Source organism: Hibiscus syriacus, unplaced genomic scaffold (genome assembly GCF_006381635.1).
Source record: "Hibiscus syriacus cultivar Baekdansim isolate YM2019G1 unplaced genomic scaffold, ASM638163v2 tig00000916_pilon, whole genome shotgun sequence".
NCBI classification, from domain to species: domain Eukaryota; kingdom Viridiplantae; phylum Streptophyta; class Magnoliopsida; order Malvales; family Malvaceae; genus Hibiscus; species Hibiscus syriacus.
The window spans coordinates 2020063-2035256 of record NW_024061833.1 but is presented as its reverse complement, the minus strand read 5'-3'; the positions used below and the strand labels follow the sequence as shown (position 1 = coordinate 2035256).

Here is a 15194-nt window from a genome sequence, read left to right as displayed (position 1 = left end):
AAATTCATGGGAGTTCGATTACCCATTAAGTCTTGACCTGGGGGAGCGGCTTCGAATCCATTATCTAACCCATTAACTTATCCATATCCCTGAATTATATTAAAATAATCTTTTTAGTTATTAAAGTTTAAAAAATTATAAAATAATTATCCATATTTATTATTTTATAATATATATTTATATACACTACAAAAAAATTAGTTTTAGTGGCGTTTTTAAGCGCTGCTAAAATCTTTCTTGGCGCTTGAAAAAAACAACACAAAAAGTGCCGCTAACAAACTCCGCAACCGTTAGCGATGTTTGTGAAAAAAAACGCTGTAATAGGTCGTGACATATAGCGACGTATTTTTTCAAAACGCCACTATATGTTTTGATATATAGTGGCGTTTTTACCACAAACGCGGCTATTGACTATGTATTTAGTGGTGTTTGTCTATGAAAACGCCGCAAATGGAACTATTAGGAGCACCTGCATGAGTTGCATAAAACACCATTCAAGACAATTTTTACACCCACAATAAGAATTAATTCTACAAATCAAAGCATATATTCTATATATTAAATAAAAACAAGTCACTTGAAACTAAAAGAGTTGAAAGCATTAATTTCATAAAAATACACACAAATTTATATGTATGGGTTACATATACTAGAAACAAAAAAGCAAACTAGTTGCATGTGTATTTTCATGCTTCCCACTTATGCCTCTGATTTCCAATGGCAACCTTTCCCAACTTCTCGCTACATCCAAAGCTCCATCTGCATTTTGGTTACCGATATCTTTATGGACAAAGTAGAACTGAAATAGAAGGAAATCACTTGATCTTCAATACTGGAAAAACTTGATTGAGAATTCATATTCCATGTCTTTAATGAGAAAGAAGAAACTATACTATTGTCTCTATCACACTTGATATGATTTACCACTTGACCATCGTGATTGTGAAATGTTCTAGTAGTGGAAGATGTCTATACCAGAAGCAGAAGTTATTAGAGAACATATTAGTGAATAAACTACAGAGGTGGGCATGAGCAATAATTTTAATATATTAATTAAACCCCTTTTTAGTTATTATATGAAAATTTTCTTTAAATAACAAGCAAAGCAAAGGAACACAAGTCGAGCTTAATACAATCCAGTTCATAAAGAACACAATACTTATTAAAGCTTTCTATTGTCCTGCAGCTAATTTATCCCCAAAGAACCAAAATATTTCTGTTTTGAGGCAGCCAAATGGCAGAGGCAATTGAAATCTAATATACCCAGCAAGAAAAGAATTAAACACCATTCTAACAGATTTCTACTCCACTAATTCAATAATGTGAACTAATTCAATCAACAAATCTGAAGAAGCCAACAACAAGCAAAGGATTAAAAACCAATTTGACAGATTTGTACTCCACTAATTCAAGCAAATCGTGAATTGTCATATGGTAAAACATATTAAACAGGATACTTGAATAAAAACGGAGGTCACTTGCATATAATCTTCAATGACTAGGCAGCTTTAAAGGTTCTCTATTTAGCCATGTAGCAGCTTCCATGAATCTTTAATAGGAAATAGAGAGTGTTAGACTTGGATAAGGAAAAAAGAATTTAGAATTTTATGTTCATATTAGATAAAATAAATCTAACAGAACTGCAGACCATATACTGAAGCAACTCAAATTTCAGGACATGGCTTCCCTGATGAAACTTCATCACCGCCAACAATGACAGAGAAACAGTCTTTCCGACCTTGGTGATAATAAATTTTAGATTCAATATTTCCCCTATGGGAGTTTGAAGCTAATGCCATTTGCACACCAATGACTACTCAAATGTTGAAGTAGCTAACAACAATAACATAAAACCTGACTTACTGGGCAGAGAATACTGAATACATTTCTGCAAGAAATTCATCATTTCCAGAAGGAAATCCATACTCTTCAACAGTAATCGCAGTAACTTCCAATGGCGTTTTTCCTATTGTTTTTTTTTTTGCTTCCCTTCCATCCCATTGTTTCCCATAGTTACCCAGGAATACTTTTTAAACCTCAATTATTACACCATCTGTCGTTTTATTTAAAACAAAAAAGCATTCAATATTTGTCGTTTTATTTAAAACAAAAAAGCATTCAATATTAATCAATACTCTAATTCCTTTGCATAATATCAAGAAAGAAATAATCTCAAATCTTTATAAAATCGAGTCAAGTGAAAAGTGGGACCTAAGAGGATTAGAGGACCAAATTGGGGCTGAAGGGTCAAGCGAGTGAAGATCGCCACCAGGGATACGAATGTCTTCTAATAAACCATATTCATCAAAAATCCATTCGATGGAATTTTCAAGGGAAACCAGATCCTCCGCATGTTGTTGCGCAAAAGTAATGAAAACAAAAGAAGAATAAAGAGAGAGATTACAAAGATATGAAACGAGTGAATTTGGTTGATTTGGAGAAATACCTCGTACCTTTGGATTGGCGAGACCTAAATTTGGGGACTTCAAAAAATGCTTCCGATAATGATGTTGTCCGACAATGAAGCCCTCAATACTTGCGATGGGTGGTGTTGTCTGGCAGTGAAGCCCTCAAGCCTTGTGAATCAGCAGTTTCGGAGAAGAAGCAATAGATGAGTTTGGGTAAACGACGGGAATGAAAAAATAGGTGGAAAGAAAAAAAAATAAAAAAGGGTTAAAGGGTGTGTGGGACTTAGTAACGCAAAACCTGCGGTGTTTGTAAATACAAACGCCAGTAATTTACTGATAAATTATGGCGTTTAAACGTCATTAAAGTATCTGTTGCAGCATTTTTTTAAAAATACCATTATATATGTGTCTTATTACGGCGTTTATTCAGAAACGCCACAAGTATGAGTCTTTAGCAGCGTTTATTCAAAAACACCACTAAAATGTGAGTCTATAGCGTCGTTTAACTAAAAAACGCCATTAAAATATGAGTCTTTAGTAATGTTTGTTCAAAAACGCCGTTAATTTTATCTCTATAAGTGCCAGTGTATACCTGTTTCACTGTAGTAATAGTGACTAATTAAATAATTATTTTGTACCTTTTGAAACTCCATCAAAAAGATAATTTTAACATAGTATAGTAACATTTGTGTACATTAGACAAGAAAGTATATATGAAGTTTAAAATAATTTATCTAAGAGGTTAATAAATTATGCTAAAATAATATTTTCTGCTACAAAATTTTCAATATAATGTCGATAATTTTGTTACAATTCAATAAATTTAATGATTATTTTATCTATTAAAAATTTAATGATTAGAATGATAATTTAAAATACCTATGATGTGTTTTACCATAAATTTTATTATCTTTTATCTTTATTTATTTATTTATCTTATGATTTCATATGATTTACGTATTTAAATATATACATTATCAATAAATCAAATATAAAATTTTCATTTAATTATGTCATTTAATATTTTTCAAATGATTATATAATAAAATACTAAAATAAATTCAAATCAAATTGCAAAACTCAAAGACCAAGAGCCAATATATTTGAAAAGAAAACCATAGCAAGGACTGGAATTCAACGTGAAGATCAAAGAATTGAAAAGGGTTGGAGCACAAACAGTCAACAATCCGACATTCTTGAATTCCCCACTACTTGTCCTCTGCTATAAATACCACCACTTCATATCTCCTAAACAAAAACAACAGTAGCTCATTGTCGTAATTATCTTGAGCCTTAGCAATGGTGTTTTCCATGTTGTTGAGCTTGGCCATGCTGGGTTTTCTGCTTTATTTGTTCTTGACATTGGTATTCTCTTGCTGGATTATTCCCATTGGAGCTTACCGCAGGATAAAGAAGAATGGGTTTGTGGGTCCAACTCCAAGCTTTCCCGTGGGAAATATTAGAGAGATGAGAAATAATAGTACGGATCGTGTTGAACTTGGATCCTCTGCTATTTCACATGATATACACCGCACTGTGTTTCCTTACTTTGCTCGTTGGCAGAAATCATATGGTAAGTATTTCCCATCTAAAAAAAGAATGAGAAGGAACCCTTAAGAGTAACGCTTGTGACTGGGTGTTTGTATTGCAGGAAAATTGTTTATTTATTGGCTGGGGACGGAGCCATTTTTGTACGTGGGAGAGGCAGAGTTCCTGAGAAAAATGTCATCGGGAGTGTTGGGAAAGAGCTGGGGAAAGCCCAGAGTGTTTAAAAAGGATAGGGAGCCCATGTTCGGAAGTGGGTTGGTGATGGTCGAAGGAGATGACTGGGTTCGTCATCGCCATGTTATTACTCCTGCATTCTCTCCATCTAACTTGAAGGTCTCTCTCTTATTTCTCTTACACCACACACTAAAATCAAATATTACGAATAAATTATAATAGTAAGTATTAGCCATACAAAAATTAAAAAATGAAGGTCGAAAAATTTTAATATTCTTTTTTCGAATAAAATGATATTTTTTCTCATTCTCTTAATATATTGAATTATATTTAATAATTTATCCAAAATAATATGCATACACCTGACCCCTTATGGGCCAAATGCATTCACCCATGATAAGTATATTAGAAATTACTAAATTATATTAAAATAATAGTTTCGATCATTAAACTTTCAAAAAAAATTTATAATGAATCGTAAAAATTTTAAAACGATTATAAAATCATTACTAAATGTATTGAACTACTTAAAATGCTCATTAAATTTTATCACAATTTTACAGAATTGAGTTTAAATTTAGGGTAAAGTATACTAGAGGCCAGTCAACGACATTTGAGTGATTGTTTTGATCATTAAGCTTTTAAAAATTATAGAATGGTTATTAAACTTATTGAACTGTTACAAAATGCTCACTGCAATGTTATAATAAATTGTAAAAGTTAATAAATTCAACGATGATTATGTAACATTTTGATAAAATTTAATGACTAGTTGCAACAATTCAATAAATTTAATGATAATTTTGTCACCGTTCAAAAATATTAATGACCATTTTGTAACTTTTAAAAGTTCAATTATCAAAATAATCATTTATGCATAGTTTAGTAACTTATGATTTACTTTACCCTTAAATTTATTGAATTTACCATTAGTTATAATAGCACAATGACAATTTTGTAACAATTCAATGAATCTAATAATCATTTTATAATTTTTAAAAATTCAGTTATTTTAACATAGTTTAGTGATTTTTGTATACTTTACCCTATATTATATGTAATATACGTAGTGAACGAATGATGATAAATCATTTAAAAAAACTATTTTCATCGTAATTCATTGAAAATGATGGTAGTATACTTACTACATATGGTAACGTCGACGTTGATAAAATATATTTTGTTTCGATAACGCAGGCTATGGCAAGCTTAATGGTGGAACCGGCAACAAAGATGCTAGACAGGTGGGCAGCCCTAATAAACTCTGGCAAACCCGAAATCGACGTCGAACGAGAGATCACGACGACGGCGGGGGAAATCATTGCAAGGACTAGCTTCGGGTTAAGCTACCAAAACGGGAGCAAAGTGTTCGAAAAATTAAGAGCCATGCAAATCACCCTTTTCAACTCAAACCGTTACGTGGGTGTGCCATTTAGCAAATGGATGTGCCCTAGGAAAAACCTAGAGGCCAAGAGACTCGGCAAAGAGATCGACCAACTGCTTTTATCCATCATCGACGGTCGAAAGAATTGTTGGGACGGATCGTCTCCTCCGAAGGACTTGCTCGGTTTATTGATGGACGGCAGCCATGTCGCTGGCAGGGTCGGGAAGAGCTTGACGGCGAGGGAGCTCGTCGATGAGTGCAAGACTTTCTTCTTCGGTGGACATGAAACGACGGCGTTGGCACTCACTTGGACGTTGCTGCTTTTGGCCATGTATCCGGAGTGGCAAAACCAATTGAGGGACGAAATTAGACAAGTGATTGGAGATGACGAGATCGATTTCGCCAAGCTTGCTGGCTTAAAGAAGGTAAATATCTGACCAAATTACGTTTTTAATTCTTCAGCTTTATAATTTAATCCCTATAGATTAATTCGTCATTATTTGTTCTTAACATTCATGATATCATTAGTTATTCCAGGTAGTGGGCACTAGATTTTTTCAAGTAAAATGAAAACATTCCTTTTTAGGGACAAAGCCAAGATTAAACTGTGAAGGGGCTAAATTACTTAAATTTAAAACAAATAGGGTCTTAAAAATAATTAAACTATAAAAATTGAGGAAGTTTACTAGTTCTAATTTTACTATTTTAATTAATATTAAAAATGACAGGGTCTTAAAAATAATTAAACAAAAAAATCGGAAGGGGTTAGGGCTTAATTCAATAGTTTCAAAACTATTAATGACTTAAAATAAAATCAAACCATCTCCTTCCACCTGCAACGTGCCTTCATCCCTCATTTTAAATCATCATACAGACAACACGATTCTTTTATGCTGGAAAGATTGTTTCTAAAAAAAATTCATGCTGATATTTTAAACAGGAATAAATAACGATGTTTAATTGTTTAAACTAAACAACGCTATAAAAAATGTAGAGATCCGATTTATTAAATTAGTGATAGATTTAAACCATAATTTGACCCAAGTATATTGCTTTATATTAGTACTCTCCTTTTCTTTTCCTTCATTTCCATCCAATTTCTTGATTAATTTTCAAGTACACATGTTTCTCGAGTCGTAATATGAGAATTTTCATGGTGGGAAAATTCAAAAACACAAGTCAATTGTCAATGTTGAACCATATGGGAGGCGTGTCATCAACTCACGTGTGGAAAACAAACCAAGTCCTTTTGATTTCTTCGGCTGTGGCTACTGTCATTTAGGAATATATATGTGATTTTTTTTATTGCAGTGTGAATTTAAGAAATTATTTTAGGAATTTATGGGATATAAAATCATAAAATTCTTAAAAATACGAAATTAGATCATCAACAAAAAATAAAGAAAATATTTAAATAAACCTATTAGATGTCTGCACCCCAAACACCTCTCGATCCATCCCTGACGACAATTTCCTAATGATTTTGTATTTGCCGTACATGTTTCCATGACTTGCAGATGGAATGTGTGATGAAGGAAGTGCTAAGACTCTACTCACCGGCACCAAACGCACAAAGGCAAGCGAGAGAAGATATCAAAGTGGATGATCTGGTTATTCCTAATGGAACCAACATTTGGATCGACGTTGTGGCCATGCACCATGATCCGGAGATATGGGGCGATGACGTTAACGAGTTCCAACCAGACAGGTTTAAAGACGATCATCTATACGGCGGGTGCAAGCACAAGATGGGATTCTTGCCGTTCGGATTCGGAGGGAGGATGTGTGTAGGGAGGAATTTGACAATGATGGAGTACAAAGTTGTGTTAACCCTTATGCTCAATAGGTTTTCTTTCTCACTTTCACCAAGTTATAGACATTCACCTTCTATTTTGCTTTCCCTAAGGCCTAGATATGGACTGCCCCTCCTAGTTCAAACCCTCTAGGCCTTTAACACCTTAATACATTGTATTAATTCTTTCTTTCTTTCTTTATCCTCAGTAAAAGTATTCATTCTTCTTGTTTCTTTAAACTGGTGGAGTAATCTAAAATTATGTCAACGGTTAAGAAACTAAAAATCAAAGTCAAACAACGGATTGTTCGACGGTTGAACCGATTTTAGAAATTTTATAATTCTGTAATTACTTCTTTAATCAATTATTGTCAAACCCGAGGTTCAACAGATCAAATTGATTGAACAAAGAATCAATGATCTGATCAGTTGAACCATCGGTCCAATTTTTTACATTTGTATGAAGTACTGTACTGAATAATTTGTCGCAAGTATAGAAAGAATCATCTATCTCGGTGAAACCTGCAAATGCATTTCAATGGCAACGGCTGATACTTTTTTACCAAATATAAGTCCTGTAAACAAGATTGTAGGTGTGCCGAAACATTACCTGTTGTGACGGTATAAGGTTGTGGCAAGTTTTATCGCATGGATATGGGCAGTCGATCTCTTTGGCTATTTTTCTGCCAAAGTAACAATCTCCAACTGCTTCTGCAATGGTCTGTAACGCCATTTTCAGGTTTCCACATGTGAAATCAGAAAACTAGGACAAAGACATGTATGATAAAGAGTCAAGTATCAAACATCATCAAAAAAATTCTTCATCATGTAAGAAACTATGGGAAAATGTAGGACAATGGCTTCGCAAAACTTAGTTTACTTTCTCCGATTGAATGAGTGTAGGATATGAGTGTGCATACATGCATACATACATACATGCATACATACATACATACATACATACATACATACATACATACATACATACATACATACATACATACATACATACATACATACATACATACATACATACATACATACATACATACATACATACATACATACATACATACATACATACATACATACATACATACATACATACATACATACATACATACATACATACATACATACATACATACATACATACATACTACATACATACATACATACATACATACATACATACATACATACATACATACATACATACATACATACATACATACATACATACATACATATATACATACATACATATACATACATACATACATACATACATACATACATACATACATACATACATACATACATACATACATACATACATACATACATACATACATACATACATACATACATACATACATACATACATACATACATACATACATACATACATACATACATACATACATACATACATACATACATACATACATACATACATACATACATACATACATACATACATACATACATACATACATACATACATACATACATACATACATACATACATACATACATACATACATACATACATACATACATACATACATACATACATACATGCATGCATGCATGCATGCATGCATGCATGCATGCATGCATGCATGCATGCATGCATGCATGCATGCATGCATGCATGCATGCATGCATGCATGCATACATACATACATACATACATACATACATACATACATACATACATACATACATACATACATACATACATACATACATACATACATACATACATACATACATACATACATACATACATACATACATACATACATACATACATACATACATACATACATACATACATACATACATACATACATACATACATACATACATACATACATACATACATACATACATACATACATACATACATACATACATACATACATACTACATACATACATACATACATACATACATACATACATACATACATACATACATACATACATACATACATACATACATACATACATACATACATACATACATATACATACATACATACATACATACATACATACATACATACATACATACATACATACATACATACATACATACATACATACATACATACATACATACATACATACATACATACATACATACATACATACATACATACATACATACATACATACATACATACATACATACATACATACATACATACATACATACATACATACATACATACATACATACATACATACATACATACATACATACATACATACATACATACATACATACATACATACATACATACATACATACATACATACATACATACATACATACATACATACATACATACATACATACATACATACATACATACATACATACATACATACATACATACATACATACATACATACATACATACATACATACATACATACATACATACATACATACATACATACATACATACATACATACATACATACATATATTGCAAACGGAATAAATATTGGGGGACTGTATTGCAAGTTTTAAAAGTTGGGACCTAAATGCAAGCTTCAGAAATGTTCAGTGACCATTACTATACTTTACCCTATTATTTAATTAAATCTCTATTTTTATTAAATAAAAATAATATTCCTTTAATAAATATATTATTTCGGATTGGGTCTGGTTGAGTTCGGATTTTATCTCAAAAAATCGAGTCGGATTCTAGTTGGGTGAAGGGTGTGTACTTTTCGGGTCGGGTCGGGTACTAGTGAAAAGTATATGATTTTCGAGTCGGGTCGAATTCTGGTGGAAAGTATATAATTTTCGGGTTGAGACAAAAAATCCGACACTACCCAATCCAACCCAACCGTCCATCCCCAGGTGAAGTACTGAAGTTTTCATTTTTCATTATCGTAGTTTGCATTCAACACGCTAAGGACATGTCTACTTTAGGCAAGGAACAACAGCTGTTCCTTCCCATTTCCACCACAGTCGTGTAGTTGGCAGTTGGAGAAACATTATATAAAATATGATGCGCGTGTCAAATATGAAGAGAAACAAACAAGATTCCAGTACTCAACCAAACCTTTCTACCCACCGATTTGTTGGGAGGTCAAAATCTAGGAATCATGACCAGTGTTTTAAAAACCGGATCGGATCGGTTAGTTTAACCGGTTCAATCGGAAATCGCTATCTGATCCGGTTCATTATAGTCCGGTTAAACCGTTACTACTGAATCGGACAGAACCGCTGAATCGTTCGAACTAGACCGGACCGTGAATTGGTTGAACCGCCAATTTTTTTTTAAAAAAATTAAACCAATCGACATCGTTTGTTAAACGAGCCGAGTCGAACTCGAGTATTGCTAAGCTCGACTCGAACTTAAAAACTTTAAAAGTAAGCTCAACTCAACTCAAACTCACGAGCTAAAAATTATCAAGTTCAACTCGAACTCGAAATATAATATTGAAACTTGAACTCGAAAAGGCTCGAACTCAAAAAAAAAAATTAGAAGCTCGATTGAAGCCTAAAATTCGAGCTTGATTGAAGTGAAAGAATAGTTCACTCTATGCTCACCAAAAGGCTCCATGATTTTGAATGCTAAATTACATCTATTATTTATAGAAGTTAGTTGGATGCTCTTCTATGTTTCTTAACCATATGTAATTGTTTTGTTCTCATATTTTTACTCACTTCTGGGATGTTCTTCTATGTTTCTTAGCCATGTGGGATTGTTTTTTATTAAAAAAAAATAAACCAAACAATATCATTTTGTTATGCTTTTTTAGCCCCAAATTTATTTTTTAATTATAGTTATATAATTATATTTATTATTTAATATGTTTTACCTTAAATATTATGTTGTAGTTAATTTGAATATTTTGTTTAATTTGATTTTATGTTTTTTTAACTTATATATGTTATGACTTGCTTTGAATATAACTTGTGATATAAAAAATTATTTTTTATTAAATATTTTTGGTATTTTTATTTAATTTTTTAAATAATTATGACGTTGTCCGATTCTTCCGACCGATCGGACCAGTTCGATCGGTTGAACCAATGAACCGGTAACATAGCCGGTTCGCTAACCGGTCCGGTTCTGAAAACCATGATCATAACGAATTGGAACCAACATGCAAGGTTATATATGTAATTTACCATAGACCAAGACGACAAACCCAAGAGCAATGAAACAAAGCCTGGAAGAGAACCCGGTGGTGCCATCAAGGATCGAGAACTTCAAAAATAAAATAAATCTGGAAGAGGCCAAGTGCTACTTAGCCGCAACCTATAAATTAATCGAAACGATAACATTGGCATGTCTGCATGATTACCGGAAAATGGATGACCCTTTTTTCAAACAAAGGTCTATACTAGATATCCGGTTCAAAACAGTACTGTAATGATTGGTCGAGGATATTAAAGGGGTCTGACTAGTCATTAAATTTTTTAAAATTTTTTTGATTTTTTTAATTATGAATAAAGGCTTTTTTTTTCTAACAGAAAAATGAGGGATAAATATATCAAACAAAAGTTTTTATTTGATACATCTGTACATGAGTATGACAAAAATACCAACGTCACATGAAGCTAAAATATCCCCATTAATCAATCATAAGACCCAGCGGCTTAAATGTGGACACATGTACCGAACCCATATATTTTGCTATCCATTTTGTAGGTCTGATTGATCTAAAATCATGTACTCTATGTAAGAAAAATGACTGTCATGAGAATAGGAATAAAATGCAACAGATAGAAACAGTGTCTAAAACAGAACACACACATCACAGATAGCAGCAATGACACACGTATGTGGATCATATTTTAAATCATTTAATAAAAATAAGTACAAAACTATATATATTGTTGAAAAACTAAAAATCATTTAATGTGGGATATAGTCCTTTTGCATTATCAACACTCTATATAAAAGCTTCTAATTAGTTCAAAAAATTATGGATCAGATTCACATCACGTAGTAAAAAGACTCTGAGTCAATTAATATGGGAAATGAGAAATAGGATGTGAAATGCACCTGGATTTAGGGAGGCATTGTTGCTTAAGATGCCAGAGAAGACTGCAAACTTGCTCATGTAACGGGTTGATCCACGGCGGGTGTTGGCTCTTTCCAGGCACGATGACATATCATTACACCAACCACCACTCTGATGAACAGATTATAGTATAAATGGAATAAAATTTATGATTCAGAGTAATTAATATTCCCAAGAACATGTCACACAACTACCGGTACTGACCAAGTGACCATCCCGTTAATCTTCCGACATTGTGCTTCTTTAGGCTCAACGCTTGGGCTTTTGAATAGACTTTATCATTTTATTGCATGCAACTTTAATTTGTTTTATGGAACCATAAAACAGCCATTTTTTAACCCAACATTTTTAAACCTAAACATATTTAAATCTAACATTTCGATAGTGAAATAAGTTACATAACATGATGATAAAAATAACATAACAATTGCTATTTAGCTTATGACTTATTAATAAAATGGTGTTGTGCGATTTCAATCAAATACAAATCATATATATTTGTTATTAAGCTAAATAATCATTTTTATTAGAAACATACACAAATATTTATTTAAGAATAAAACATCAAAAATATGATTATAGATATCACAAAATGGACGATATGGCGATCTAACTCATCCTAGGACGATACGTATAAAAGCGCCATGTCTAGCTACCCCAAATCATTTAAAAAAAATTGTAGTGCATACTTTCTATGATTCAATTATATTATACGACATGTTGGTCTAACACATAAGGCATATCCTAAATTTATTCAAAATTGAAAAAGCGACTTAATTTGATAGATTTAATTAGTTTAAGCGGAGACTCACTGAAGGTTTTACTCTAATAATAGTCAATGTTCATGAAATCTAAGCAATAGCATAAGATAATCACAATGATAGTTAGCATTTGATTAATGGCCGCAAATGAGCCAATTACTTTTCTTAATCACGCTCGCATGCAGTTCATACCCTTTCAATTCATACCTTTTACTCAACTAAATCTGGAACTGAATTATTTATTATATTTTTTTACTCCTTTTGCTAGTCTTGAATGGAATGATAGTAACTTTGTCTGACAAATTTGACCTATAGTTAGCGTCCACCCAGCCGATTTCACTGGTGGTCCGCTCTAAAACTAAAAGAGAGAAAGGGAAAAAAACCATAAAAGCGAATAGCACGAGACCCCAGGTTTCAAAAACAGCATCAAATTATTTTGGTATTGGATTTTCCAATGCATCGAAACTAGTCTAATCATCTTGAAGCGAAATCTACGATGAAATTGCAATTTAAATTTTATCATCCTATTTCAACAAATACTAGCTAATTATACTAGTAAGGATGAGCTCAGTGATTACCTCAAACTGTAGAATCCAGTTGTTCGATCCAGCGCCGAATCCTCTGTGCAGATGATACGCGGGCAAACTTCCATCCAAACAAACTGCCACAATTAATAAATCAAATAGATTACCGCCAAAAAAACATAAAGAACATTCACTCAAATCTTTAAAAGCTTATAATCAGAAGCGATAATCCAGCTACCGGCGCCACGAGCCGCGGCGTCTGGAACCAGAGTCATGCCAACGAATAGTCGTTCGTCGGAGTAAATGCTCCATGGCGCGAACACTAAGAGTAAACAGAGCACAAACTCAATATGCATCTCCATCTTCACGTTGAATTTTGAAATGCCTCTGATTCTCGTTGAACTAATCAAGAAAAAATAATGGCTGAAAAATCTGGTTCTCGCGGTTTTCTACTGATAACGGACCCACGAAGGAAACAGATCTGTTAATATAAAGCTGCGGGAACTGACAGATGATGGATTTCAGTAACGTGAGAGAGAGGCCAAATAACGTACCATAATGTGTGTGAATCTTGGAAAACCGGCATTAGAGGATAAAAGAAATTAAATGTGCTGGGGATTGTTTAGCGTCAAAATCAGAGAAAATCACAACACTCGAACACTCTCATGTCTCCATCACAAGGAGAAAGAACAAACAACAATAATCATAATATTCCAAGAATATTAAATGAAATTGACAAACTCATTGATAAGATAAACACGCCAATTAGGCTTCGCCGGAAAGCGATCTTAAATTTATGTTTTGATTTCATTCAGATTTATTTTACACAAATTAATAGTAATAATTATTTATATATTTTTTAAATAATATGAAGTGATTATTTATTTTAATTTCATTTTGATTATAATGTAGTATCGGTTGAATTTTTTTTATTAACCATTAAAAACGCAGACACACCTTGCAGGAGGAGCTACGCGAACTCAATAAATTTTAGGGTAAAGTATAATAATAGTCATTGAACTTTTCTAAATCTTTCATTTAGGTCCTCAAACTTTTAAAACTTGCAATACAGTCCCCCAACATTTAGTCAGTTTGCAATATGGTCCCCCAACATTTAGTCTATTTGCAATATGGTCCCCGACGTAATCGACCGTTTGACGCCGTTACACTGCCGTTAGTACGTTTGTAATAAGGTCACTGAACTTTTCAGGAGCTAGCATTTAGGTCCCCCAACTTTTAAAACTTGCAACACAGTCCTAAATTTCATTTTAAACATCAAATTCCTTTTTGATCTCGAATTTCCTTTTCCGCTTCTCTCTTCTCATTTCCAGCGTAACTTTTCAATCGAGGATGCATGGGAAATTCTAATCTAACTTTGAATTATGTGGAGGTGTTGACTTGAATAAAGGTCCATTGAGAGAAGACCCAACCAAGGGACTATTTAGACCATCAACGATTCAAGGTGTAATGTTAGATACAAGTCATCTCAGGTGAAGCATAGATGTTCGATGAAATGCTTTTGAGAAAAAAATGGGGTTAG

At 32.9% G+C, this 15194-nt stretch overlaps 2 protein-coding genes across 2 annotated transcripts; one reads left to right on the top strand and one right to left on the bottom strand.

The window, feature by feature from the left end:
* Positions 1-3705: 3705 nt before the first annotated feature.
* LOC120117941 (cytokinin hydroxylase-like) lies at positions 3706-7462 on the top strand. Its single transcript, XM_039138100.1, has 4 exons — positions 3706-3981; positions 4060-4289; positions 5328-5939; positions 7032-7462. Exons 1-4 carry the CDS (start codon positions 3708-3710, stop codon positions 7458-7460), a joined length of 1545 nt encoding a protein of 514 aa, XP_038994031.1. The 5' UTR covers positions 3706-3707; the 3' UTR covers positions 7461-7462.
* Positions 7463-12309: 4847 nt separating this feature from the next.
* Positions 12310-14122, bottom strand: LOC120117039 (pectin acetylesterase 9-like). The gene is made up of 3 exons (XM_039137379.1): positions 13893-14122; positions 13709-13791; positions 12310-12480 (listed from the first exon to the last, which is right to left on the bottom strand). The coding sequence occupies exons 1-3, from the start codon at positions 14014-14016 to the stop codon at positions 12310-12312; spliced, it is 378 nt and encodes a 125-aa protein (XP_038993310.1). The 5' UTR covers positions 14017-14122.
* Between the last annotated feature and the right edge of the window lie 1072 nt (positions 14123-15194).

What these genes read in the sequence shown, in the direction of transcription:
- LOC120117941 (XM_039138100.1), top strand. Translation starts at nt 3,708, where the DNA reads ATGGTGTTTTCCATGTTGTTGAGCTTGGCCATGCTGGGTTTTCTGCTT. An exon ending in TCGTTGGCAGAAATCATATG is followed by an intron (nt 3,982 to 4,059) that starts GTAAGTATTTCC and finishes TTTGTATTGCAG; the next exon opens with GAAAATTGTTTATTTATTGG. An exon ending in TCTCTCCATCTAACTTGAAG is followed by an intron (nt 4,290 to 5,327) that starts GTCTCTCTCTTA and finishes TCGATAACGCAG; the next exon opens with GCTATGGCAAGCTTAATGGT.
- LOC120117039 (XM_039137379.1), bottom strand. Translation starts at nt 14,016, where the DNA reads ATGGAGATGCATATTGAGTTTGTGCTCTGTTTACTCTTAGTGTTCGCG. An exon ending in CGCCGCGGCTCGTGGCGCCG is followed by an intron (nt 13,792 to 13,892) that starts GTAGCTGGATTA and finishes TAATTGTGGCAG; the next exon opens with TTTGTTTGGATGGAAGTTTG. An exon ending in ACTGGATTCTACAGTTTGAG is followed by an intron (nt 12,481 to 13,708) that starts GTAATCACTGAG and finishes TCTGTTCATCAG; the next exon opens with AGTGGTGGTTGGTGTAATGA.